The 24,015-nt window shown below is 49.7% G+C and overlaps 2 protein-coding genes and 1 pseudogene across 7 annotated transcripts; all 3 read left to right on the top strand.

Moving 5' to 3' along the window:
* The first annotated feature begins 256 nt into the window (after positions 1–256).
* Positions 257–6,832, top strand: ARL2 (ADP ribosylation factor like GTPase 2). 4 transcript variants are annotated; one of them, XM_041721947.1, is made up of 5 exons: positions 257–684; positions 3,539–3,649; positions 3,745–3,962; positions 5,389–5,469; positions 6,377–6,832. In XM_041721947.1, the coding sequence occupies exons 1-4, from the start codon at positions 620–622 to the stop codon at positions 5,454–5,456; spliced, it is 462 nt and encodes a 153-aa protein (XP_041577881.1). In that variant the 5' UTR covers positions 257–619; the 3' UTR covers positions 5,457–5,469; positions 6,377–6,832. The 4 variants fall into 4 exon arrangements, with proteins under 4 accessions (XP_041577881.1, XP_041577880.1, XP_041577879.1 ...); XM_041721946.1 differs by having other exon boundaries at positions 267–684; positions 6,332–6,468; XM_041721945.1 differs by having other exon boundaries at positions 278–684; positions 3,745–3,907.
* A 4,135-nt stretch (positions 6,833–10,967) lies between these two features.
* SNX15 (sorting nexin 15) lies at positions 10,968–23,606 on the top strand. 3 transcript variants are annotated; one of them, XM_041721939.1, is made up of 8 exons: positions 10,971–11,196; positions 18,113–18,148; positions 18,402–18,522; positions 19,821–19,936; positions 20,042–20,189; positions 20,508–20,651; positions 22,793–23,050; positions 23,345–23,606. In XM_041721939.1, exons 1-8 carry the CDS (start codon positions 11,098–11,100, stop codon positions 23,449–23,451), a joined length of 1,029 nt encoding a protein of 342 aa, XP_041577873.1. In that variant the 5' UTR covers positions 10,971–11,097; the 3' UTR covers positions 23,452–23,606. The 3 variants fall into 3 exon arrangements, with proteins under 3 accessions (XP_041577874.1, XP_041577873.1, XP_041577875.1); XM_041721941.1 differs by lacking the exon at positions 19,821–19,936 and adding an exon at positions 17,566–17,759 and having other exon boundaries at positions 11,041–11,196; XM_041721940.1 differs by lacking the exon at positions 18,113–18,148 and having other exon boundaries at positions 10,968–11,196.
* Positions 17,767–17,864, top strand: LOC121472397 (annotated as a pseudogene).
* Positions 23,607–24,015: the final 409 nt, after the last annotated feature.

Raw genomic sequence — 24,015 nt, 5'->3', positions numbered from 1 at the left:
GCTCCCCCCTACCCTCTAAACGAGGGCGACTGTACCTGGTAATTGGGACAACCCAAAAATTCCCCCACCCCATCCCGCACATTTCGAAATGGCCCCTAGGAGGCATTTTCGCCCCAATGGAGAAACCCCGACCCACACTCTAGGATTCCAGAAGACAGGGAAAGGGTCTGCCCTGTAGGTGGCAGGTTTAGGATGATGCCAAGGTCCAAGAAGAGCAGGATCTGCACTCCGTTTCCGGGAAATCGGGCCTTACAGCGGCCCCGGAACTAGCTTGTCCATATCCTTGGGGATTCCGACGCCTGAGTCAGAACACAACCCAGGTTTCCGTTCCCAGCAGAGCCTGGGGTCCCGGAGAGGAAGGAATGGCGGTATCCTCGGCCCCCAAGGTCTCGGGAAGAGAAGGGTTAAGGCAGGTGGCCCACAGAAGCCCCCAGCACCGCTAGAGGGACTATCTCGGTGGCACCGCCCGGGGCTTCGCGGTCACGTGGGGGCGAGGGCGGGACCAACCGAGAGGCCGGCCAATAGGCCGCGCTGTCGGTGGGCGTGATAGCCAATAGGAGCAGGGAGAGGGGTCCCGGGACTAGGAAGAAACGGCGGCCGGGAGGGGGCTACAGGGACCATGGGGCTTCTGACCATTCTGAAGAAGATGAAGCAGAAAGAGCGGGAGCTGCGACTGCTCATGCTGTATCCTCCCGGGCACCGGAGCCGCGAGGGTAGCGGGGGGCGAAAGGGAGCACGCCGGGTGGGCGGTGCCAGGCGCCCCCTGCTGGGCGCGAGGTGCGCGGCCGGCGCGTACCAACTGCCCTTTGTGCGTCACGCACGTGGGCCCTACCAATCGCCCCAGCGGGGGGGGTTTGGGAGGAGACCGTACCACCGGCTCGGGCCGGGGAGGACTCCGTTCCCAAGGCCAAAGGTGAGGGTCTAAAAGCGCAGAGGCTGGACCAGATGTCCCTATGTAGGGGGAGGGGATCCCGGAGGCGACTTGGAGGCCACCACCCGGCGGTCGGGCTAGAGCGTGAGGCCGCTGTCCTCCCTGGCTCTGACCACCCCCCCGCCCCGCCTCCGAGGGTGCCAGGCCCCGGCCCCGCCCTCAAGGCCCGAATCCCCGGGGCGTGCGGCCCCGCCCCGCCCTGCGATCCTAGGGGAGGTAGACGCCCCGGCTTGGCTTGTTTCTCCCGTGGGTCTCACGCCGGTGTCCTTGGCCGCACGCCGCGTCGGTATTCCCGCCCCCCCCCCCCTCCAGGCTGATGGCTTGTAGGCCCGAGGGCCCCGCCGACCTTCTGCGTCCCGGTAGCGGGTGCCTGCACTCGTTCTGCCTTGTGTGTGCAGCGGGGGGACTCCGCGATCCCGGGGCTGGGCGGGTCTCAGCCTGAGCTCCCCGAGCAGCGGAGAGAAGACCTTAAAGTGCGCGGATAACCTTATAATACTGAGGAAGAGGCACAGAGCATTCACTCATCCAGTTAAACATTTACTGAGTGCCTTCTATGTGCTAGGCACTGTCCTCGGGGCTGGGGTAGAACAGCAAAAGAAATCCTTACCGTCGTGGACGGTCTATAATGCCATGGGGAGAAAGATGTTAACAAAGCAAATAGGTAAAATGTATAGGATGCATGGAGAAGAATGCAATTTAAACAAGGTCAAAGAAGGCCACCATGAAAAAGTGACAGTTGAGTAAAGACCAGGAGGTGAGGGATGAACCATGTAGATGTCATCGCAAAATTTGTTTATGCAAAAGGAAGGGCAAATGCAAGGTTTGGAAGGAGGAACTCAACTGGTGTGTTCAAAGGAATGTCGAGGAGGGCCGTGTCCCTGGAGAGCATAAGCAAGGAGAAGAGCACTAGATCATGACAGGACAACCGTCACCTCATGTGGCTTTTGGTTCTTGGCTTTTCCTTAAAAGGAGAAGTGCCCAGGAGAAGCATGATCTGGTTGCTGCACCACAGCAACCAGCGAGATAGGATGGTAGCTTGGACCAGGACGGAAACAGTGAGGTGATGAAAGTTGGGGGACAGTTGATCCGAGGCCCAGCAGGCATTGCTGCTGGATTAGACTCGAGTGTGAGGGAGTGAAGTCAAGCCTGACTTCGGGTTTCTGGCCTGAGCCCTTCCAAAGAAGGAGGAACCACTTGCTGAGGAGGGGGCAGGGAGCAGGTTCAGAAAGATGAGAACTCAGGTTTGGCCGAGCAAGATATCCTGAGACATCCAATAAGTATCCAGTTGGCAGCCGGATGATAGAGGGCCGGGAGTCCAGGGGAGCAGCTGGGTGGGATGTGTACATTTGGGCGTCACCAGCATAAAGATGGTATTTGAAGCTGTGATCCTGGGTGGGAGCACTAAGAGATGAGCATGGGTGGAGGAGAACTGAGACAGATCTGGATAAGAGGTCAGGGCAATGAGAACCCGGCAGAGGAGTAGAGGAGGGGTCAGGTGCTGATGATGGAGCAGGAAGATGAGGGCTGAGTACTACCCTCCACCTGCCAGAGAACAATGTGAAGTCTTTAGGGATCTTGGCAAGAGCAGTTTCAGGGAAGCAGGGGGAGCAAAATCTCATGGGTCCAAGCAAAAGCAGGAGGACAGAAATCAGAGAGGGTGAGTAGGGACAACGGTTTTGAGGAGTTTTGCTATAAAGGGAAAGAAAAAAAGGAGTGAGTAGAGGGGAGAGGGATCAAGAGAGGGTATTGTTTGCTTTTAAGGTGGGGGAGACACCAGCTTGTTAGCTGATGGGAATGATCCAGTGGATGATGGAGTTGGGGTGTGAAGGAGGTAATCGAAAGCTGGGTCTCAGGAGAGCTCTGGTCACACTCATTCTTCTGGTTTGAGTTACCTGGGGCCCCCTCCCAGCTGCAAGCACCCTTAAGGGTTGGAGGGACCCCGGGGGTATTCTCTCCAGCTGCTGAACTCACCCATTTGTTTGCATACTCACTGAACAGCAAAGGGTTTGAAACCTTCCAGAAACAGGTGAGGGTGGCCACCTCCAGGTCCTTGCTCTTGCTGTTTGCTCTGTCTAGAATGCTCTTCCCTTAGTCCTTTGGAAAGCTGGCTCCTTGTAGTTTGGTCCTCAGCTCGAGACCCTGAGAGAGGTGCCCAAGCTAAAGGAAGCTCCTGCAATGACCCCTGCCCATAGCCTCTTAGTTGTATTTCTTACACTCACCAGGAGCTGATGGTACCTTGTTTCTCATTTGATTGCACTCTATTGACTGTCTCCGCACTACAGTAGAAGCTGCACAAGGGTGGGGACTTTGATTCTGGGGTATCCCCAGCACCAGAAGAGGGCCCAGCACAAAGTAGGTATTCAATAAATATTGTAGAGTAAATTAAGGAAACTTTAGTTAGGAAGAGATGATAAAAAGATCTTTATTTCTTGATTCTTTGCCATTTATCGTGAGCCAATAAATTGTGGGTCAGGCTCAACTGAGTCAATACAGTTGCTCAACTGAGTCGATACAGGGTGGAAAATAACTTGTCCCCTAAAAGAGGGGCACTGTGATGTCACCACCCTGCAGAGTTCAGGGACTTCTCCTTAACCTAGTGCGCCCCAGCGGCCTAGACAATGCTGGCAAAACAACCATCCTCAAGAAGTTCAACGGGGAAGACATTGACACCATCTCCCCGACACTAGGCTTCAACATTAAGACCCTGGAACATCGAGGGTGAGCGGGGACCCCTCAGTGGGCTGGCCCAGGAGTAGGCAGAGAGGGTGGGTGAGGGGGCAGGCTGACCCTTGAGCCACTCCCTTCCTGTCCAGATTCAAGCTGAACATCTGGGATGTGGGAGGCCAGAAGTCCTTGCGGTCCTACTGGCGGAACTACTTTGAGAGCACCGATGGCCTCATCTGGGTGGTGGACAGCGCCGACCGCCAGCGCATGCAGGACTGCCAGCGGGAGCTCCAGAGCTTGTTGGTGGAGGAGGTGGGCAGGGTGCCTGGCCAAGCAGGCCAGGCCAGGCCTCCATCAGCATCCTGGTGTACATACATGGATGGGTAAACACTCTCCTCAGTGGAGTCCCTAAGGGGCCTGTGACCCCAAAGGGACACCTAGGGTGGGGTCTGTTTCATCCCTGAGCCCTCACCATGTGCCCAGCACCCTTGGGGGCAGAGGCAACCTGTACACTTGTTCCAGGGGAGACCCACCATGCTGTGAACAGGACATGCTGTGAACTGAGACCTGGGTTCATGTCCCTTTGATGTCACTGCTTCACCACCCTCAGCTTCAGTTTCTGTACCTTGAATGGGCTTGAGGGAGGATGACTTGAGGCCCATTTATGAAGCTCTGGGAGGCAGTGGAGCCTGGCTTAGGAGTTGGACTCTTCATTGTGTAACCTCAGGCGAGACACTTAACTCTGTGAATCTCCATTTCCTCATTTCTAGGATGGGCTTTATAATTAGGGTGATCTTATAACTTATTATCTGGCCCAAAACACTTTCCTTGAAGTAAAATTTGAGATTTACAGCTAAGTTGCAAAGATAGTGAAGAGATATCCCATATGCCTTTCACCCTGTTTCCCTCATGTTAACAGCACACGTAACCACCATGCATTTGTCAACACTAAGAAATTAGCATGGGTAAATTATTCTTAACTACAGATTTTCTTTGGATTTCACTAGTTTTTTTCATTAATACCCTTTTTCTGTTCCAGGATTTGATCTGGGTTACTACACTTGCATTTAGTTGAAAAGCAGGACACTTTTAAGAATGAAAGAGGGATTTGTGAAAAATTATGCAGGGACAATAGCCATAAACAGGACTGTTTGGGGTACACAGGGATACGGCCACCTGATATAGTCCTAGCCACCTCCAGAGCATGTCAGGCAGGTCTAGTGAGATCATGGCTGTCCATCTTTGGCCCTGGCCTGTCACCTCGAGGCCCTATTTCAGGCCTAGATCCACCTACCTACATGGAGGGAGTCCCAATCGGTAACACAGGAAGTAACTGGAAGCAGAGGCAGAGAGTTAGGCCTGCAGGGTGGTGAACAGTTAAAGTGCTACAGGAACTTGGAAGAAGGAAAGGTCACTTCCACCAGACCCCATAACCCCAGGATGGTTGCATTATTTATGCAGCTCAGGTCATCAAATGGGAGCAGTCTAGAACCAGAGAGCTCAGGGATCTTCTTGTCCATCTTCCCCTCTCCATTTATGGTGGTAGGAACTGAGGCATAAAGGAGGGAGGTGCCCACTGGGCCCTTACCTAGGGCTCTCCCCCACCATGTGTGGCTGGACTCACAGGCCGTGTCCATGTTGTCTGCCCTACTTGGTAGGGCCTCTCCTACCACCCTGGGGCCTTGCCCTGATTTTCCAGGTTGATCTCTGATCCCACCTGCTCTGGGTATTTAGAGGAGGGGCCGGGGTGCCCTCTGAGCCCCCACTCCCCACCCCCTGTTTTTCTCCCCCAGCGCCTGGCTGGAGCAACCCTCCTCATCTTTGCCAACAAACAAGACCTGCCTGGAGCACTATCCTCTAATGCCATCCGTGAGGTGAGTCCAAGCCTTTGCATAGGTCTGTGGACAAAAGGGGCACACGTTTCTCTGTTAACGTATTTAAAAAGCATTTATTAGCTTTTCTTGTGTGGCAGGACCTATGCAGGGCACTGGAGATTCAGTAATTAATAAGAGCTAGTTGTGCCCCACAGCCTGGGGCACATGGCAGACATGCAAACATTATCCTACAGGATAACAGCAGCCAACCAGTAGTGAGTACTTTTTCTGTGCCAGGCTCTGCGTGGATTAACTCATTCAGTTCCCACCCCAGCCTCCTGCAGTAGGAACCATTACTATCATTCTGCAGATGGCGAAGCAGGTTTAGAGAAGTGAGCTAACGTGGTCAGGGTCACACAGTAAGCAAACGGGATTTCAGTGCAGGCCTGTGTGACCCCAAATTGTATCCTGCCTCTTGCTCTAGAGCATGAGCACCAGAATGAGAAAGAATGGGGTTAAAATCTTCATTCTGTCACTTACTAGCTGTGTGAACTTAGGCAGGTTGCTTAACCTCTCTGAGGCATTCTCAGAAAAATGGCCAACAATCCCTGGCTCTTTGGGCCCTAGGAGGAATGGATGAGAAGAGGATATTTGTGGGGCTTATAGCACAATGCCTGGATCCTAGCAGATGCTGGATTCTGTGTTGCTGTTTAGTTACTAAGGGGTAGTATTGGTGTGGTGTTGCACAGAGAGCCCCAGTGCCCTGAGGAACTGACAAATCTTCACCAGGGGCCAGGGGAGACTTCTGAAAGCAGGCCCTTGAGGGAGGCACGGATTTCCCCTGGACCAGGAGAGGGAAGGGGACTGTGAGTGGCAGGGTCCATGGTCACCGGGGCCCCACCACCCTCTCCCACCTTCCCAGGCCCTGGAGCTGGACTCCATCCACAGCCACCATTGGTGTATCCAGGGCTGTAGTGCCGTCACTGGGGAGAACCTCCTGCCTGGCATTGACTGGCTCCTGGATGACATTTCCAGCCGCATCTTCACGGCCGACTGAACCACTCCGGATGCCCCCCACCCCACCTTGCAGTCCAGCCCCCTACGCCCGCCCTCATCAAGCACCATCCATGGGGGAACGGGAGTCAGCCAGCCTGACAAACACCCCCCACCCCACTCTGTAACCTGCTGCTGCTGCTGCTAGTGCTGCCCACTGCTGCTCTGTGGCCAGCTGGCTCCCATGGCTGGAGGGCTGCTGCCCTGGCTGTCACCCTGGCTCCTGACCCAGCCCACCTGCAGCTGCCATGCCAAGAGGAGAGGGCTGGGCCTGGGGGTGGGGTGGGGGGTGGAGCTGCCTCTGCTGCTACCAAGGCTGTGGGCCTCATCCTTTGCTCAGCTGTGAGAATAAATCCTTTCTTGCCCTCAACTCCTTGTAGAGTCATTTGTTGATTCTACAGCATCACGAGGCCACCCGGAGTGCATGGCGTAGCAGGGCACTGATCATTTCGGTCAGAGGGTTAACTTCTGTGTAAGAGACACACAAAGAATTACAGAAGCTCAGGACAGGGCTGTAACTAATTCCATCTGGAAGAGTCCAGGCAGACTTCCCAGAGGAAGTGACGTTAAAGTTAGGCGTGAAGGATAAGTAAAAGTTCTTTGCATAGAGGAAGGAGGTGGACAGTTTACCAGAGCAACAGCTGTCCTCAGAGGAGTGGATAAGAAAAAGGGACACAGGGACTCCTGGGTAGCTCAGTGGTTGAGTGTCTGCTTTTGGCTCAGGTCATGATCCTGGGGTCCTGGTATCGAGTCCCGTATCAAGCTCCCCATGGGGAGCCTGCTTCTGCCTCTGCCCATGTCTCTGCCTCTCTCTGTGTCTCTCATGAATAAATAAATAAAAACTTAAAAAAAAAAAAAAAAAAAGGAAAAGGGACACAGCTCCACATCGGGGCTCATGGCTTGCTGAATGGAATACAGGCTGAACTTGAGCTCCCAGTTCCCCACCATAGCCAGGAACCCTCTTGCAGTGGACTATCTACACCGATGCCGTATAGGCAGATTTGGCTCTAGCAGAGGGACCCACGTGGCCAAGAAACAATGCTCAAGGGCTCTTGGGAAGTGGGGAGGGGAGAGGATGCAGGTGTGAGAGCATGTGAGCATCAAGCAGAGCTTGCTAACCGGGCAGAGCAGGGAAGAGTCCTCTGAAGACTAAGGTGCTCTCTGAAGCAGGGTTGTCCCGCAGGTGGCCCAACAGGTGTTTTCACAGCACCCCCTTCTCCCTGCTCTGGTCCTACCAGTGGCTGCCTACTCTGTTGGATTCTGTTCGAAGCATTCTCCAGTATCATTGCATTGAAGAACAGCCCTAAGCAGGACAGACTCTCAGTATCCCGTCTACAAGGGAACTGAACCTCCAGGAGGGAGGTTAGGCAACTTGTTCAAAGCCACTCGGCTATGAAGTAGGGAAACTGGGATTTAGACCCAGCACATCGAGCCACTACGCCACACTATACGAGGCTTTTGTGTCTCTGCTCAAAGCTCAGATGCCAGGGAGAGGAGGCCTAATTGGTCTAATGAGGAAAGAGTGGTTTTCCCAAGGAGAAGGCGAGGAAGAGACACCGAGATTTGCTCCTAAACTGGCACTAGAATCCCTTCTGGAGAGTACAGACATGTGCAAAATGTGGGCTCTGTTAGGGTAGAAGAAGGGAAATTGATGTTGGATAGACAATCTTAAAATATAAACTGTCCTTTTGTGTCAAAAATTAAAACTGCCTGTTCTGTCCTCTATGCTGGACAGACACCGTGGTCCCCATGCTACCCAAACCTTGTGGTGAGTGAACACGCCCAGGCCCAGAACCAAATCTCAGCCCTGCCACTCACTGGATGATGCTGAGCAAGCACCTCACATGTTTGTGCCTCAATGTCCCCATCTGCAGAAAGATAAGGCCCCCACCTGCTAAGGTTAGGACAAGGACCAAACGGGTGGGTCTCTTGTTGGTCACAAGCATCGTATGTTAGCTATAATGTTCATTATTTGAACCAGTAGGATCTTTTTTTTATTTTAAGATTTTATCCATTTACCCATGAGAGACACAGAGAGAGGCAAAGACATTGGGAGAGGGAGAAGCAGGCTCCCTGCGGGGAGCCCGATGTGGGACTCCATCCCAGATCCCGGGACTACGTCCTGAACCAAAGGCAGATGCTCAACCCATAAGCCACCCAGGCGCCGCTGGACTGGTAGAATCTCAAGCAGATCCAACCAATGGGAACTCAGCCACCCACTGATCCGGATGAGTCACCCCAGGGTTCAAGTCCTCCTGGGGCCCATAGTACACAGCATCCTTGATTTATTTTATTTTTTAAAGATTTTTAATTTATTTATTCATGAGAGACACACACACAGAGAGAGAGAGAGAGAGAGAGAGAGAGAGAGAGAGAGAGGCAGAGAGCAGAGACACAGGTAGAGGGAGAAGCAGGCTCCATGCAAGGAGCCTAAAGTCTCCAGGATCACACCCTGGGTGGAAGGCGGCGCTAAACCTCTGAGCCACCCAGGCTGCCCGCATCCTTGATTTAAAGTGTGAATTATGCATGGTTAGAGACAAGAAAATAACAAGGTTGTACTCATTAGCAAGGCCTGTAGATGAGGAGTCTGAGCTGCAGCAGAAAGTCTGCATCCTGTGGTTAACCCAGTGGGAATGTGGGGAGCCAGGCTGGCAGCTGTGTATTTGCAGCTTTCCTCTCCCCTGCTGGCTATGAGGACTCTTCTGTTTGCTTCTGCTGGTGATGGAAATGGAGTTGCCATCTGAAAGCTGGGGGACAAGCTGATCTAGATGGGAATGGGCTTGGAGGGGACAGGGTGAAAGAAGACAGAAAGGAGAGAATTGGGAGCTGCAGGGCCAGGGAGGGGAGGGAATGATGGGCAAGAAGACTTGGAGCCAGTCCTGCTGGGGAGAGCTTGAGACAGCAAAAATAATGCCTATAAGTGGCCTCTACGGCCGCGGTTTAGCACCGCCCTCAGCCCAGGGTGTGATCCTGGAGACCCGGGATCAAGTTCCGCCATCAGGCTCCCTGGGTGGAGCCTGCTTCTCCCTCTGCCTGTGTCTCTGCCTCTCTCTCTCTCTCTCTGTCTCTCATGAATAAATAAAATCTTTTTTAAAAAATTAAAAAAATAAAAATAAAAGGGATCTCTAGAGGTGTGTGTTGTTCAAGGGGACACCACCCCATCTAAGTCTCCTCCCAAACACCTCCTGGATAATCTACCCTATGTCTGAGCTTCCACCCGTCTCATTTGGGAGTTTCCTTTGTCTCTTTATGGAAACTGGCAGTACGGTGCCCACCATAAGAGTGGCCGTGAGCACTTGAGAGCTTCACCCACGCTATCACTTTTAAACTTCACAACCTGGGGATCCCTGGGTGGCGCAGCGGTTTGGCGCCTGCCTTTGGCCCACGGCGCGATCCTGGAGACCGGGGATCGAATCCCACGTCGGGCTCCCGGTGCATGGAGCCTGCTTCTCCCTCTGCCTGTGTCTCTGCCTCTCTCTCTCTCTCTATCATGAATAAATAAATAAAATCTTTAAAAATAAATAAATAAACTTCACAACCTGGCTTTGGTGGTATCCATCAGAGTCCTCAACAGCTTGTCCCAGAAATAATCACAACTGCCTTCAGCAGAAAGGATGGTCTTGGGAAGATACTAAGATACTAATGCTGTCTTGGGACAGAATCTGATGGAGCTCTCAGGGTGCCAGACATCAGGTTTGACAAACAGGGTGCCCAGAGGCTGGGCAGCTGAGCCCACAGCCAACATTGCACATCAGGAACAAATCAGTCCCCTTGCTAGGCACTGTGCACTCTGTTTCTCCCTCAAGAAACTCAAGAATTAGGCTTCTGGGGAGAGTCCTCCTCCTCTACCCAGGACCTGGGGCAAGGAAAGGAGCTGGCACCTTTGGATTCCAGGGGTAGGAGGCTGATGGGCTATACCTATTAGAGAACTACCTCCAAACAAAGATATGGTGCTAACAGAGAGGTGGGGGTGAATGCTGGACAGACCAAGAGGGGAAAGAAAGAAACATCCACTGCAGTAGATCCTATTAGAAACATTATAAACGTTCTAGAGAGGAGAAACTTAAGCTCAGGTAGTTAAGGGAAACTCATACCACTGGTAAGAAGTGTGACTACAGAACCTGTGAGGCCATCCTCTTCTCTGGAGTTCTTTTTTGCTTCCCCTACCCTTGCAGAAAACATGAATTAGCGAATCCCACGGAAGGAAACAGGGAAATGATTTGGCTACATCTGCCACACACTAGGCACAATAAAAGTTGGGTGAGTGGATGAACGAAGGGAACCAGAAAGCAGAGGAGAAGTCGTTTGGACACGTTTGATGGGGAAGGCTCGAGCACCTGTCAGCTAAGTGATCCCACCTCCCCGGTTCTTTTTTTTTTTTTTTTTCACCTCCCCGGTTCTTAACTCTTAAACTACCTAGTTCACGCCTTACCCGCCACCGAGAACTTTTTAGACGCTCCCTGGCCGCACGCCAAGGCCAAGGACTGCGCCGTCACTTGCGACCCGCTCCCTAGGCTCGAGGAAGAAGGGCGCAGGCCTGGGAGAGGCGGTGGCTGGCGGAGACTGACCTGGAGGGGCGGGGGCGGCGTTGAGGAGGCAGAGGCCGGCGGTCAGCTCCACTCCGGCTCGGTTGCCATGTCCCGCCAGGCGAAGGACGACTTCCTGCGACACTACACAGTCTCCGACCCCCGGACCCACCCCAAGGGCTACACCGAATATAAAGTGACCGCGCAGGTGAGGTGGGCCCGGGTGGGGACCTTTACCCTTTTAACAAGAGGTGGGGCAGTGTTTTACCTTAAGGCAAGGCGCCGCTGGTCGCTCCCTTTTTAGACGACAGAAATGGATTTCCCCTTTAAGGGGAGACTGCGGTAGAGCCCAGGCTTACTCCTGAGCGGCCCAGTGGTGCGGCCCCGGGAGGGCGCTGTCCTTTTAAAAGGGCTTGGACGGTAGTTCTTGGAGTGGGAGGGGTGGGTTCCCACGCCCACCGTGTGGCGTCAGCACTGCGGGCTGTGAATTTCTTCAAATTAGCACGGAAACGCTGGCTCGGTCCAAATGTTAGTTCTCCAGTTTCTGGGATTAGGTTTGTGTGAACCGCTTGGTTTGATATTAACATAAAAGCCCTTTTTTTAGAGTTTAAGTTTTAATTTTCTTTCAAAAAAACTCTATGACTTTAAAAATCCTTACAGCTCAAGAGAATTTTAAAGAGTAAGTCAGAAAAAAAAGAAGAGTAAGTCGGTCTGAATCTTCACAGTCACAGCTGGAAGACAGAGTGAATTGATTATGAAGCAGTAACAACGTTATAGGCACATTTTACAGATACATAGGGGGAACCACGAGAAGGATTTAAAAACCACGAGAAGGATTTAAAAAACAGTGTAAAAGAGTATCTGCAGAATGATATAGGAGAACTGGTTGGGGGAGACTTTTCACTGTAAATTGTTTATTACTTTTAGAATTTTAAACTAGAGGCACCTGGGTGGCACAGTGGTTGAGCATCTGCCTTTGGCTCAGGTTGTGATGCCAGTGATGCCAGGGTCCTAGGATAGGCCCCACATCGGATCCCCCATCAGGTTCCCCCGCAGGGAGCCTGCTTCTCCATCTGCCTATGTCTCTGCCTCTCTCTGTGTGGCTCTCATGAATAAATAAATAAAATCTTAAAAAAAAAAAAGAATTTTAAATTAGGCGACTATTAAATGGTACATTAATAACTATTAAGGGGAAGTTGCAAAGTGATTTAGGTGCAGAATCCTAGATGTTTAAAAGGAACTTTCCCTATAGCTTTTATATCTTTTCCTTGTCAAATAAAAACAAGACACACATGCAGAAAGATAGTCCCTAGGAAGACTAGACTGGAGGGTGGCCAGGGACTGTACTCTTTTCTGATAAATCTTTCTGTTGGTTTTTAAACATTCATTAGTTTGATATGTTTTTATTATAACTTTTAAAGATAAGTAATTTTCCCTCTTTTACCATCCCCATTCATCTGCCATCTTGGTGAGAATTAATGCCACTAGGTCTTCTTTATCCTTGCATATAAACCTTATATTTAAAAGCAGTTATGTGTATCTAGTTTATTATTTACACACAGTCTCACAGGTCACTTGCTGTATTCCTCAGTTTTTTGTTGTTTCCCCTTGTAAATTTTCTAAACCAAAACAGGGATGCCTGGGTGGCTCAGAGGTTGAGCGCCTACCCTCACGCCCAGAGCATGATCTTGGAGTCCCAGGATCGAGTCCCACATTGGGCTCACTGCATGGAGTCTGCTTCTCCCTCTGCCTATGCCTCTGCCTCTCTCTGTGTGTGTCTCTCATGAATAAATAAATAAAATATTTTTTAAAATTCCACAACATAATTTATGTAAGTAATACATGTAGATCCTAAGTGTGTAGCTCAATAATTTTTATATATGGATACATCTGCACTGGCAGTGCTCAAATCAGGACATAGACATTTCCCTCCCCCAGAGAGTTTCTTTGTACATTTCTCATCTATAGTCCTCCTCCCAGAGAGGTAACCATTGTCCTGACTTCTGTTCCCCTAGATTACTTTTGTCTGTTCTTGAGCCTCATACAAATGAAATCATATACACAGCAAGTACTCGCTTATGTCGGCCTTTTTCCTTCTCTATATAATGTTTTTGGAGTTTATCCATGTTGTTGCATGTTTAAGTAGTTTGTTCTTTTTTATTGCCATGTGATGGTAGCCCCTTGTATAAATATACCACCATTTCTTTATTCATTTTCTTGTTACTAGACTTCTGGGTTATGTCTAAAAAAATGTTTTCTGTTTTATCTTTTTTTTTTTTTTAATTTTTTTTTATTTTTTAAATTTTTTTTAAAATTTTTATTTATTTATGATAGTCACAGAGAGAGAGAGAGAGGCAGAGACACAGGCAGAGGGAGAAGCAGGCTCCATGCACCGGGAGCCTGATGTGGGATTCGATCCCGGGTCTCCAGGATCGCGCCCTGGGCCAAAGGCAGGCGCCAAACCGCTGCGCCACCCAGGGATCCCTGTTTTATCTTTTTTTTAATGTTTAGTTGTTATGAGTTGTATGAACATTCATGTGCAATTCTTTTTATGGATATGTACACCCATATTTTCTTAGTATGTACCTAGGAGTGGGCTTGCTGGGTCATTTGATAGCTACAAGTGTAGTTGTCCTAGAAATTACCAGTTTTGGGGATGCTGTTTGCTGTTTGTCCTAGCCAAAACTGACAAAATATTTATTTTTTTTTTTTTTTCTGACAAAATATTTAAAAGAATTTTTTTTTTTTTTAAGTAGCTCTGTGGTTGGAAATTGGCCAAGTTGGTGGCTGATATTCAGAGCCTGATAACTTTTTTTTTTGGCTTTTACCAAGCTAAATGTACCCAATGGGACAGAAAAACTTTCCAACATGGATAGATGGCTATGTCAGTCTTTTGATATCTTTTAGATGGCAATCCAATTCCATGAGGAATTAAAAACAGCTGTCCTTGTTTTACAACCAAATCTTCACAGGACCACAGATGTGGTTCCAGAAACAATTCAAAGTCTGTTGATCTTTTTTTTTTTTTTTTTTTTACCAATCCCTAAACCTCCCCTATTTCTCTCCAAAGGCTTGTCCTTGTGCCTCTGAGAGGTAAGTGTGCTGCCTGGTCTTCTCCAGGAAATTTTACCTGGGTCATCTCTTTAAAATACCAACATCAGGGGATCCCTGGGTGACGCAGCGGTTTAGCGCCTGCCTTTGGCCCAGGGCGCGATCCTGGAGACCTGGGATCGAATCCCACATCGGGCTCCCGGTGCATGGAGCCTGCTTCTCCCTCTGCCTGTGTCTCTGCCCCTCTCTCTCTCTCTCTCTCTCTCTCTCTCTCTCTCTGTGACTATCATAAATAAATAAAAATTAAAAAAAAAATAAAATAAAATAAAATAAAATACCAACATCACGGCTGCCTGGCTGGCTCCATTGGTGGAGCATGCGAGTCTTGATCTTGAGGTTTTGAGTTCTGATCTCATGTTGGGTGAGATTACTTAAAAATAAAATCTGAAAAAAAAATTACCAGTTTTCCAAAAATTACCAGTACTTTCCAAAGTACTGTTTTATACTCCCATTCTCACCAGTACTTGATATCATCGGCATCTTCAAATTTGGGTATGCTGGGCAGGTGGGCGTGTAATATCTTACTGGAGTGTAATTTACATTTCTCTAATGACTAATGATGTTGAGCATATGCTTATAACCTTATTGGCCATTCAAACACCTTCTTTTGTGGGATGTGCCTACTCAAATATTTTGCTCAATTTTAGAAGATGAGTTTTCTTTTTCATATTGATCTGTAGGAGTTCTTTATATATTCTGGTTATGATTTCTTTGTCAAGTATATATAATCCTCAATAGTTTTATTTTATTTTATTTATTTATTTTTTTTTAATTTTATTTATTTATGATAGTCACACACACACAGAGAGAGAGAGAGAGAGGCAGAGACACAGGCAGAGGGAGAAGCAGGCTCCAAGCACCGGGAGCCCGACGTGGGATTCGATCCTGGGTCTCCAGGATCGTGCCCTGGGCCAAAGACAGGCGCTAAACCACTGCACCACCCAGGGATCCCCTCAATAGTTTTAAAACCTAGTTTCTTGAGATGCCTGGGTGGCTCAGCAGTTGAGTGGCTGCCTTCAGCCCAGGGCATGATCCTGGAGTCCCAGGATCGAGTTCTGCATTGGGGTCCCTACATGAAGCCTGCTTCTCCCTCTGTCTATGTCTCTGCCTCTCTCGGTGTGTCTCTCATGAATAAATAAATAAAATATATTTTTGGGGCAGCCTGGGTGGCTCAGCGGTTTAGTGCCGCCTTTAGCCCAGGGTATGATCCTGGAGACCCAGGATCGAATCCCACGTCAGGCTCCCTGCATGGAACCTGCTTCTCCCTCTGCCTGTGTCTCTGCCTCTCTCTCTCTCTGTCATGAATAAATAAATAAAATCTTTTTAAAAAGAAATTTAAAAAATATTTTTTATTTATTTATTTTTTTAAAGTTTATTCATTCATAAGAAAGACAGAGAGAAAGAGAGGCAGAGACAAAGGCAGAGGGAGAAGCAGGCTCCATGCAGGGAACCTGACGTGGGACTCGATCCTGGATCTCCAGGATCACACCCCAAGCCAAAGGCAGCGCTAAACCGCTGAGCCACCGGGGCTGCCCTAAATAAAATATTTTTCAATCAATCAATAAATCTAGCTTCTTTTACCCAAGATATTTTAGGTGGAGTCTGTTGTGAAAGGCAAAGGCCAGGGTATCAGTTCTAGCAGTCCGTCTTACTTGTTATGTGATTTTTTTTTATTTTTATTTTAACTGAGGTATAGTTGACATACAATATAATGTTAGTTTTAGGTGCACAGTATAGTGATTCAACATTTATATTCACTATGAATTGCTCACCATGGTAAGTGTAGTTGAGGGCAGCCCTGGTGGCGCAGCGGTTTAGCGCCGCGTGCAGCCCAGGGTTTGATCCTGGGGACCCTGGATCGAGTCCCACATCAGGCTCCCTGCATGGAGCCTGCTTCTCCCTCTGCCTGTGTCTCTGCCTCTCTCTCTCTCTCTGTCTCTATGAATAAATAAATAAAATCATTTAAAAAAAAGTGTAGTTGACCATCTATCACCGTACAAAGTTATTGCAATATTATTGACTATATTCGTTATGTTGTACTTTTCATCCCTATGACTTATTTATTGTACAACTGGAAGTTTGTAACTCTTAATTCACTTCATTTATTTCCCTTATCTCCTCTATCCACTTCCCCTCTGGCAACCATCAGTTCTCTGTATGTATGAGTGTTTCGGTTTTGTTTATTTTGTTTTGTTTTTTAGATTTCATATATAAGTTAAATCAGGTAATATTGGTCTTTCTCTGTCTTTTAAATAATTTTAAGATTTTATTTATTTATTCATGAGAGACACACAGAGAGAGGCAGAGACACAGGCAGAGGGAGAAACAGGCTCCCTGTGGGGAGCCTGATGCAAGACTGGATCCCAGGATCCTGGGATCACGATCTGAGCTGAAGGCAGACGCTCAATCACTGAGCCACCCAGGTGTCCCTGTCTTTCTCTGTCTGACTTATTTCATGTAGGATAATACCTTCTCGGTTTATCCATGTTGTCACAAATGACAAGATTTCATTACTCTTTTTTTGGCTGAGTAATATTCCATTGCATGTATCTACCACATTTTCTTTATCCATTCATTTATTGACAGACACTTAGGTCACTTCCATATCATGGCTATTGTAAATAATGCTGCAATAAACATAGGGGTGCATATATCTTTTTGAATTAGTGTTTTTGTTTTCTTTGGGTAAATATCCAGAAATGGAATTACTGGATCCAGTGGTATTTCTAATTTTAATTTTTTTGGAAACTAAAATGAGGTGATATTTCATTGTGGCTTTGATTTGTATTTCTCTGGTGGTTAGTGATGTGGAGCATCTTTTCATGTGTTTGTTGCTTATCTGTATATCTTCTTTGAAGAAACATTATTCAGGTCCTCTGCTTTTTTTTTTTTTTTTTTTTTTTGCTACTTATTGTGTCTTTCTTTCTTTCTTTCTTTCTCTCTCTCTCTCTCTCTCTCTCTCTCTCTCTCACAAGCAGTGGCAGTGAGGGTGGCATGGGTTTGGGGGCAAAGGAAGAAGGAGAGAGAGAGAATGTTAAGCAGCCTCCATGCCCAGCACCAAGCCTATACAGGGCTCAATCTCACAGCCTTGAGATCATGACCTGAACCGCAATCAAGAGTCAGACACCCAACTGACTGAGCCACCCAGGCACCCCCTCTGCCCATTTTTACATTGAATTGTTTGGTTTTTTGGTGTTGAGTCATAGGAGTTCTTTATATATTTTGGATATTAACTCATTATCAGATCATTTGCAAAACATGCTGTGTGATCTTGCGCAGGTCATGTTCCCTCTCTGTGCCTCCACTTCCTCATCTGTTAAATGGGCGTGTTAATCGTGTCTGCCGCCTTGTGATCGAGGATAATTAAAAGGAAATGTTTGGAAAACTATCAAGTAGTCCATGCTATAGAATGTCATTTTCTAATTATTATGAATATAATGTAGTAAGTACAGGGTCTTCTTTCCAGCTCAGACCCCATTCTGCTCTTCGTGGGTCACAACCCCAGTGAGGCTTTCATCTGTGTTCAGGAGTGTTTGCCCACAGAGGCTTCCTCATTTAAGGAAGGAGTGGCTCCTGGGAAAGAACCTCATTCTTCAGAGAACTGGAGGTGCTTTGGTTTCCGAAGGAGATGCAGGGACTTGGCCCTTTGAAGGAAGTGAGGTAGCTCTTGCTTTTACCGCACACATGTCAAATTGGGCCAATAGAAGATTAGCATGGCCCCTGCACAAGGATGACACACAAACTCATAAAGGAACTGAGATAAAAGTTGGGCTGAGGACCAAGGGGTCTGGATGGGATCTGACAGATGAAGAAACTGGCATATGGTAGAAAAACTGCTTCAAGTTACACAAGGCCTTGAAGCCAGGACGTCTTAAAATCAGTGGCCAACAGCCAAAGTCCACTGCCCCTTTGAGGAGGGCCGGGAGGTACCTGGGGTATCCCTGGATTTTACTGGGTGATGGGGCATTGGATGTCAGTTCAGGTCTCACCTGGTTCTTGCCTTTCTTCCTCAGTTCATCTCAAAGAGGGACCCAGAGGATGTCAAAGAGGTGAGGCTTCTGGGAGGAAGGGGGACTTTTCCCCAATTCCAGATGCAGTAACAGTGAAGGAATAGCTGGTAACTCCTTGATCCTGGGAGGAGGAGGAGGTGCTACATCCCAATCCACACACACACACACACACACACACACAGACACACATGCATGTGTGCACACTTGTGTGCTGGGGCCAGGCTGGGGGTGGGGAAAGCCTCTTTCTACTACCACCCTTACTGGCCTGGGACAAGTGTCCTATCCCTCTTAGGTGGTGGTCTGGAAGCGGTACAGCGACTTCCGCAAGCTGCATGGGGACCTGGCTTACACCCATCGCAACCTCTTCCGCCGCCTGGAGGAGTTCCCGGCCTTTCCTCGTGGCCAGGTGTTTGGTGAGTGTTGATCTAGGCAGGCAGGCCCAGTATGGAGGGAGAGGTGGGCAGAGGGGACCCCTGCTGGTGGGAGCTGGATGGAGGGGCCACAACCCCTAGCAAAAACACATCTGGGGAGGGCCCTTAGAGAGAGCCTCACTTCCCACATGGGGAAACTGAGGCTCAGAGCAGCCCTTGGTGTGTGTGGGGCTCTTTAGCATCCCGTCTTCCTTAGCCCCATTTTCAGGACAAGGGAGCTAGGCTCAGGGTGATAAAGGGGCTTGGCCTGTAAGAGGCAGAACCAGAATTCCTCCCTAGGAGCTGGTGTCACCTCAAGACCTATGCTATCCAAAAACAGCATCTGTGAGCCAGATGCGGTGAGTCTGAGCTGAGGTGGCCAGATGGGTTGAATGCACACTGAAACTATTACAGTAATTTCTGTATTGGTCACATGTTCAAATGAGACTATTTCGGGTACAGTGAGTTAAGTGGAACATCTTATTACAATGGAGTTAACCTGGGAGCACCTGGGTGGCTCAGTTGGTTGAGCATCTGCCTTTGCCTCTAGTGGTGATCTCAAGGTCCTGGGATCCAGCTGTGCCTCCAGGCCCCCACTCAGTGGGGAGTCTGCTTCTCCCTCTCCCCCCTGCCCCTCCCACCTGCTTGGGCATGCTTTCTCTCTCTCTCTCAAATAAATAAATAAAATCTTCAAAATAAATACATAAAAATAACCTGTTTCTTTTTAACTTGGCTACTAGAAAATTAGAAATTTCACATGCCATGCGTGATGTATTGCTGGGGGACCGGACTGATCTGTTATCTGAATCTCTAGACTCACGTGAGATACTTTTTCACAGCAAGGTCAAGGGTTGCTGCTGGCAGGTTATGCAGGTATGCAGCATACCCAGAAACTATGACAAAGGCGCATCTTGCTGTGTGACCTTGGGCAAGTCACTTTCTCTCTCAGTCTTACTTTCCTCCCCCTTCCATCAGAACAATCTGAAATTATTTCATTTCTTGGTGGTTGCCCATCTGCCTCTACTGTCTAGGATGTGAACCCATGGGACCAGAGACCTGGCTTTCCTCCCATTCACCTTCTGAGCCTAGCACATTAGTAGGTGCTTGATAAATCTGGTAAACGGAGGACTAGGGAGTTTGGTCCCTGCTTACAAGGACCCCGCCCCCGCCCCCCAGGAGGAGCCAGGGAAGATTGCTGGGAGAACAGCAGCTGGCTGCTGGGATCCTTTCCTGCGGAAGCAGGGAAGTGACCCCTGTGGATCACTGCTTCTCTTCCCACCCCTTGTTCTGGGGGGCTGCAGGCCGGTTTGAGGCCTCAGTGATTGAAGAGCGGCGGAAGGGGGCTGAGGACTTGCTTCGCTTCACTGTTCACATCCCTGCACTCAACAACAGCCCCCAACTCAAGGAATTCTTCCGGGTATGTGTCCCTGCTTGTCCCTCCCCAGCACCTGGGAAGCCTGCCTGCCCCCTAGGCTGCACCCGAAGACACCCCCCACCCGGTCCCTGTCTTTCTCTCCTGCAGGGTGGGGAGGTGACCCGGCCCTCTGGCATATCCAGAGACCTGCACATCCTGCCACCCCCTCTGATCCCCACACCACCTCCAGAGGAGCCCTGGTTGCCACAGCCACTCCCTGCAGAAAGGAGAGGCCTTGAGGAACTGGAAGTGCCAGGTATGTTGAGGTTGGGGAGGGAGCCAGGACTGACGGGTCTGGGGGTGATGGAGGGCATGCATTTGCTGCTCACTGAGCTTAGGAAAAATTCTGGGCTATGTCCCAGCCCTTCTACCACTAAGGTGCTGAGAAGCTCTAGCCAGGCCACTTTCCTTCTCTAGGCTTTAGTGTCTTAATCTGTAAGAGGGGTGCCAACCCTAAGAGTAGGCTTGTCCATGCCCTTGGGTGCCACAAGGAATTAGTGAGAAGGTGATTCCATTTTGAAAGCTAGGAAATGATAAGGGCAGGCATGAATGTTCCTAATGATGTGTTCCACAGTGGATCCCCCACCATCCAGCCCTGCCCAGGAGGCCCTGGATCTCCTCTTTAACTGCGGGAGCACCGAGGAAGCATCCACTTCCCCAGCCCGAGGCCCCCTCACAGACGCCGAGCTTGCCCTCTTCGACCCCTTCTCCAGGGAAGGTAACGAGCTGGGGCTAGCAGAGGGCAGAGGGGGGCTGAGGCAGGGGCATGGAGGATGGGCAGAGCCACCACCTAGCTTGTGTAGTGCTTGGGTAAGTCCTAGAAAGGTGCCCCATGACAGGCAGTTGACAGCCTTGGTGAGAATTGGAAGCAGACACCCTGGTGCCAGGACCCATGAGCTGGCTGCCCCCGGACAGTGCAAGCCTGGAGGAAGGAAAGGGAGATCTCAGGGACAGGTAGATCTTCTCCCTGAGAAAGCTTTGGAACAAGCAGGGATCACACTGTCTTGGGGGAGGGTCGGAGTTCCTTCAGTTGGAAGCCCAAGGGAGGGGCATCCTGGCCAGCTCAGGGTGGAGATGCAGATCCTGAAGGCAGGAGAGGCCTGATGGTCAGGGGGTGGGTGAGGCTTGGACCCAGAGGGCAGCACAGGACGCCCTGCAGCAGCTGCTAGCACATGGGGGCACCCCAGACCTAGCATGGAAGCCGAAACCGCCCTCCCCCACCCCCCCAACATCCCCCCACCCCACAAGGACGTCTGGGTCCCGACCTCCTTGTTAAGATCCAGGAGAGCTTAGAGTCCCAGGCTCTGAGACACTGGACCTTTAAATTCTTCAAGTCTCTGGCTTTGTGCTTATTCCAGCTGGGGTGTTGAAGTGGCTCCTCTGCTTCAGGATCATCACGAAAGGGTTTCAGTTTGGAATCCTCCAATATTTTTAAGCCCATTTTATTGGCTTTTCCTCTTTGCCCTTCGGGGACCTCCTGGGGCAGCCTCTCAGCTTTGTGATCAGTGACAGGCATTTGAGTTTATTCACCCCAGATCGGTTCCAGATCGGAACCTCAATCTTCCATCCAATGTTCAGCTCCACACCACCACCCTGCTCTCCTGGGAGGAGTATCCTTTTACTCTTCTGGTTCTTCTTCCTCCTGTCCCTGCTCCTTCGGCCTTTCCCCAGCTGGGTTGGGGGAAGAAGAGATTAGAGAGAGAAGGTGGGGGTGGTGTCACCACGCCTGCCTGCCTAGCTCTAGCTGAAGCCCCAGGGGTGTCTGGTGGTCAGATGCTTGGATAGGAGCCTGTCATGGCTCCTAGAATGTCGCTCCCATGACACATTCCTTCAGCCCATAAGAAAGCTCCCAAACTCTTGTCCCGCCAGAGCCTGGAAGTGCAGTTTGCTCAGATGCTGCCTCATCTCCCTGCCCCATTGTTTGGGCACCTCCAGCAAGTCCCTCACCATCAGAATCCTCCAGGCAAGGAGCTGGCACTTGTCTCTCTCTTCAGCACATATATTGAACGCTTGTAATCAGTGTTTTACGGCATCCCAAGAATACTTCTGCCTTTGGCTCCGTGAGCAACACAGGGAGGGCTCTGTGTCCAGCTGGGAAGTGAGAGGTCATCTTTCCCACTTGCAGGAGGCCCCAGTCTCTTCATGGGGTCACTTGGGTGAGGTTGGAGAAATGCCACCCGTCCCTCTCCAGGCCAGTGGTGTGCCATGGTGCTTTCTGTTCCAGCTCCTTCCCCTCAAAGGCCTTTTCACCAAAGATGGGCCAAATCTCTAGCCTTCTTTTGTGTAAGCTGCAGAGGGGATGTTTGGCCACCCAGTCCCGGGGTACATAATGAGACCTTCTCTCTGGGTATCTGGTGAGGATATTCACCACCCACTATCTTCACATTTGTGTCCTCAGCTGAAGTTGTAACACCTGAGATTCTCTGAATCTATTATTTTAAGATTCCAAGGTTTGGAGCATTTCTACCCTTGGCCTGGCTTAGTTGGTCTAGCATCCTTCAGATGGAATTCTTGAATTTATAGATAGTCAGGAGGGAGGTAGGCCCAGTGACCCAGACCTCACAAAATAATGTTAATACAAAAGAATTACTGAAAGAATTAGGAAGGTAAAATTGTTTTTTACAAAAGCACAGGAACTAAAAAAAAACAAAAAACAAAAAACAAAAGCACAGGAACTCCACCAGTTAAATAGATCATGGCTAGTCTGTTTGGTACAAATGGATTTTGAACTGCTCAGGCTCTGCTTCTGTCCACCTGGGGCAGGTTGGTACCTTGCTGGGCAAGAGAAGTCTGGGGATGGATGGCAGGCCCTGAGAAATGGAGGACAGTGTGGCCTGAGCCCTCCATATCTGATCATAGAAAGTTCAGGCCCCAGTCCAACCCACATGCGTGAGCTGGCAGCGATGGAGACAGAGCCTGAAAGGCTGGACCAGGAACCCTGGGAGCCTGGAGGGCAGGAGGAGGAAGAGGACGAGGAAGGACGGCCCATCCCTGCCTATCTGAGCCAAGCCACAGAGCTTATCACCCAGGCTCTTCGGGATGAGAAGGCAGGTGCCTACCCTGCAGCTCTGCAGGGCTATCGGGATGGTGTGCATATCCTGCTGCAGGGAGTTCCTGGTGAGTATGGATGGGAAGGTGGAGGGTCAGGCCTAAGGTTTCAGATGGTGGAGTGAAAGGAAGGGAAAATGAAAGACTCAGAGGATCAGAATTTCTCTTCACTGACCAACGGTGTAACCTTGGGCAGTTTCTTTACCTCTTGGGGCCTCAATTTTCTTATTTGTAAAATGGGGAGAATAGATCTGATTCCCAGGGAGGTAGAAAAAGACATGTGTTGGTGCTCTGTGAACTGTAAGGGGCTAGACCAGAGGTTTTGAACCCAGAGACCTCTGCTGAGCCATTTTCTTTCCACAGGTGACCCGTCACCTGCCCGCCGGGAGGGTGTGAAGAAGAAGGCGGCTGAGTACCTGAAGAGAGCAGAAGAAATCTTGCACCTGCACCTGCCCCAACTCCCATCTTGAGAGGGAGTGAGCCCCTACCCAGGACTCTAGCTCCAGCACTGCCAGCTACTCCCTTTTACTCTCCCTGGGGCCTGGCCCTATATCCTGGTCGTGTAACTCTGGGGGTCATTTCTGTATGTAACTGGACCAAGAATGAAACAAATAATGAACTCAAAGCTCCTTGACCACACCTGCCTCTTTGGAATCAGGAGAAAACATTTCTGATCCTGCCTCTTGTGTGGGCAGCATCTCTTGCTGTAAACTAGCTGTTTACCCATCTAGAACAGGGGTCTGCAAACTATGGCCTGCATCCACCTCTCTCCCATGGCTTTTTTTTTTTTTTTTTTTTTTTTTTGGTAAGGCCCATAAACTAGAATGGTTTTTACATTTTTTTAATAGTTGGGAGAAAAATCAAAAGAATAGTATTCTGTGACAGATGAAAATTAAGTCTAAAAATGTGTGGAACACAGTCACACTCATTGACTTCATCTTGTCTGTGGCTGCTTTCCCACCACGCCATTAGGGTGCCTAGTTGCGACCTGCAAATTCCTTTGCAGAAAGTGTTTGCTGACACCTGATCTAGAA

The sequence above is a fragment of the Vulpes lagopus genome, chromosome 11 (genome assembly GCF_018345385.1).
Source record: "Vulpes lagopus strain Blue_001 chromosome 11, ASM1834538v1, whole genome shotgun sequence".
In the NCBI taxonomy this organism is placed as follows: Eukaryota; Metazoa; Chordata; class Mammalia; order Carnivora; family Canidae; genus Vulpes; species Vulpes lagopus.
Note: the sequence above shows the minus strand (reverse complement) of the source record. Positions and strands in the feature narration are given on the sequence as shown.

Bases quoted from the DNA above. Each gene is read 5' to 3' on its own strand.
- ARL2 (XM_041721944.1), top strand. From the start codon at position 620: ATGGGGCTTCTGACCATTCTGAAGAAGATGAAGCAGAAAGAGCGGGAG. The intron at 685-3,538 runs GTATCCTCCCGG...AGTGCGCCCCAG, and splicing joins GAGCTGCGACTGCTCATGCT to CGGCCTAGACAATGCTGGCA. The intron at 3,908-5,388 runs GTGGGCAGGGTG...TTTCTCCCCCAG, and splicing joins AGAGCTTGTTGGTGGAGGAG to CGCCTGGCTGGAGCAACCCT.
- SNX15 (XM_041721939.1), top strand. From the start codon at position 11,098: ATGTCCCGCCAGGCGAAGGACGACTTCCTGCGACACTACACAGTCTCC. The intron at 11,197-18,112 runs GTGAGGTGGGCC...TTTCTTCCTCAG, and splicing joins AATATAAAGTGACCGCGCAG to TTCATCTCAAAGAGGGACCC. The intron at 20,190-20,507 runs GTATGTTGAGGT...TGTGTTCCACAG, and splicing joins TGAGGAACTGGAAGTGCCAG to TGGATCCCCCACCATCCAGC.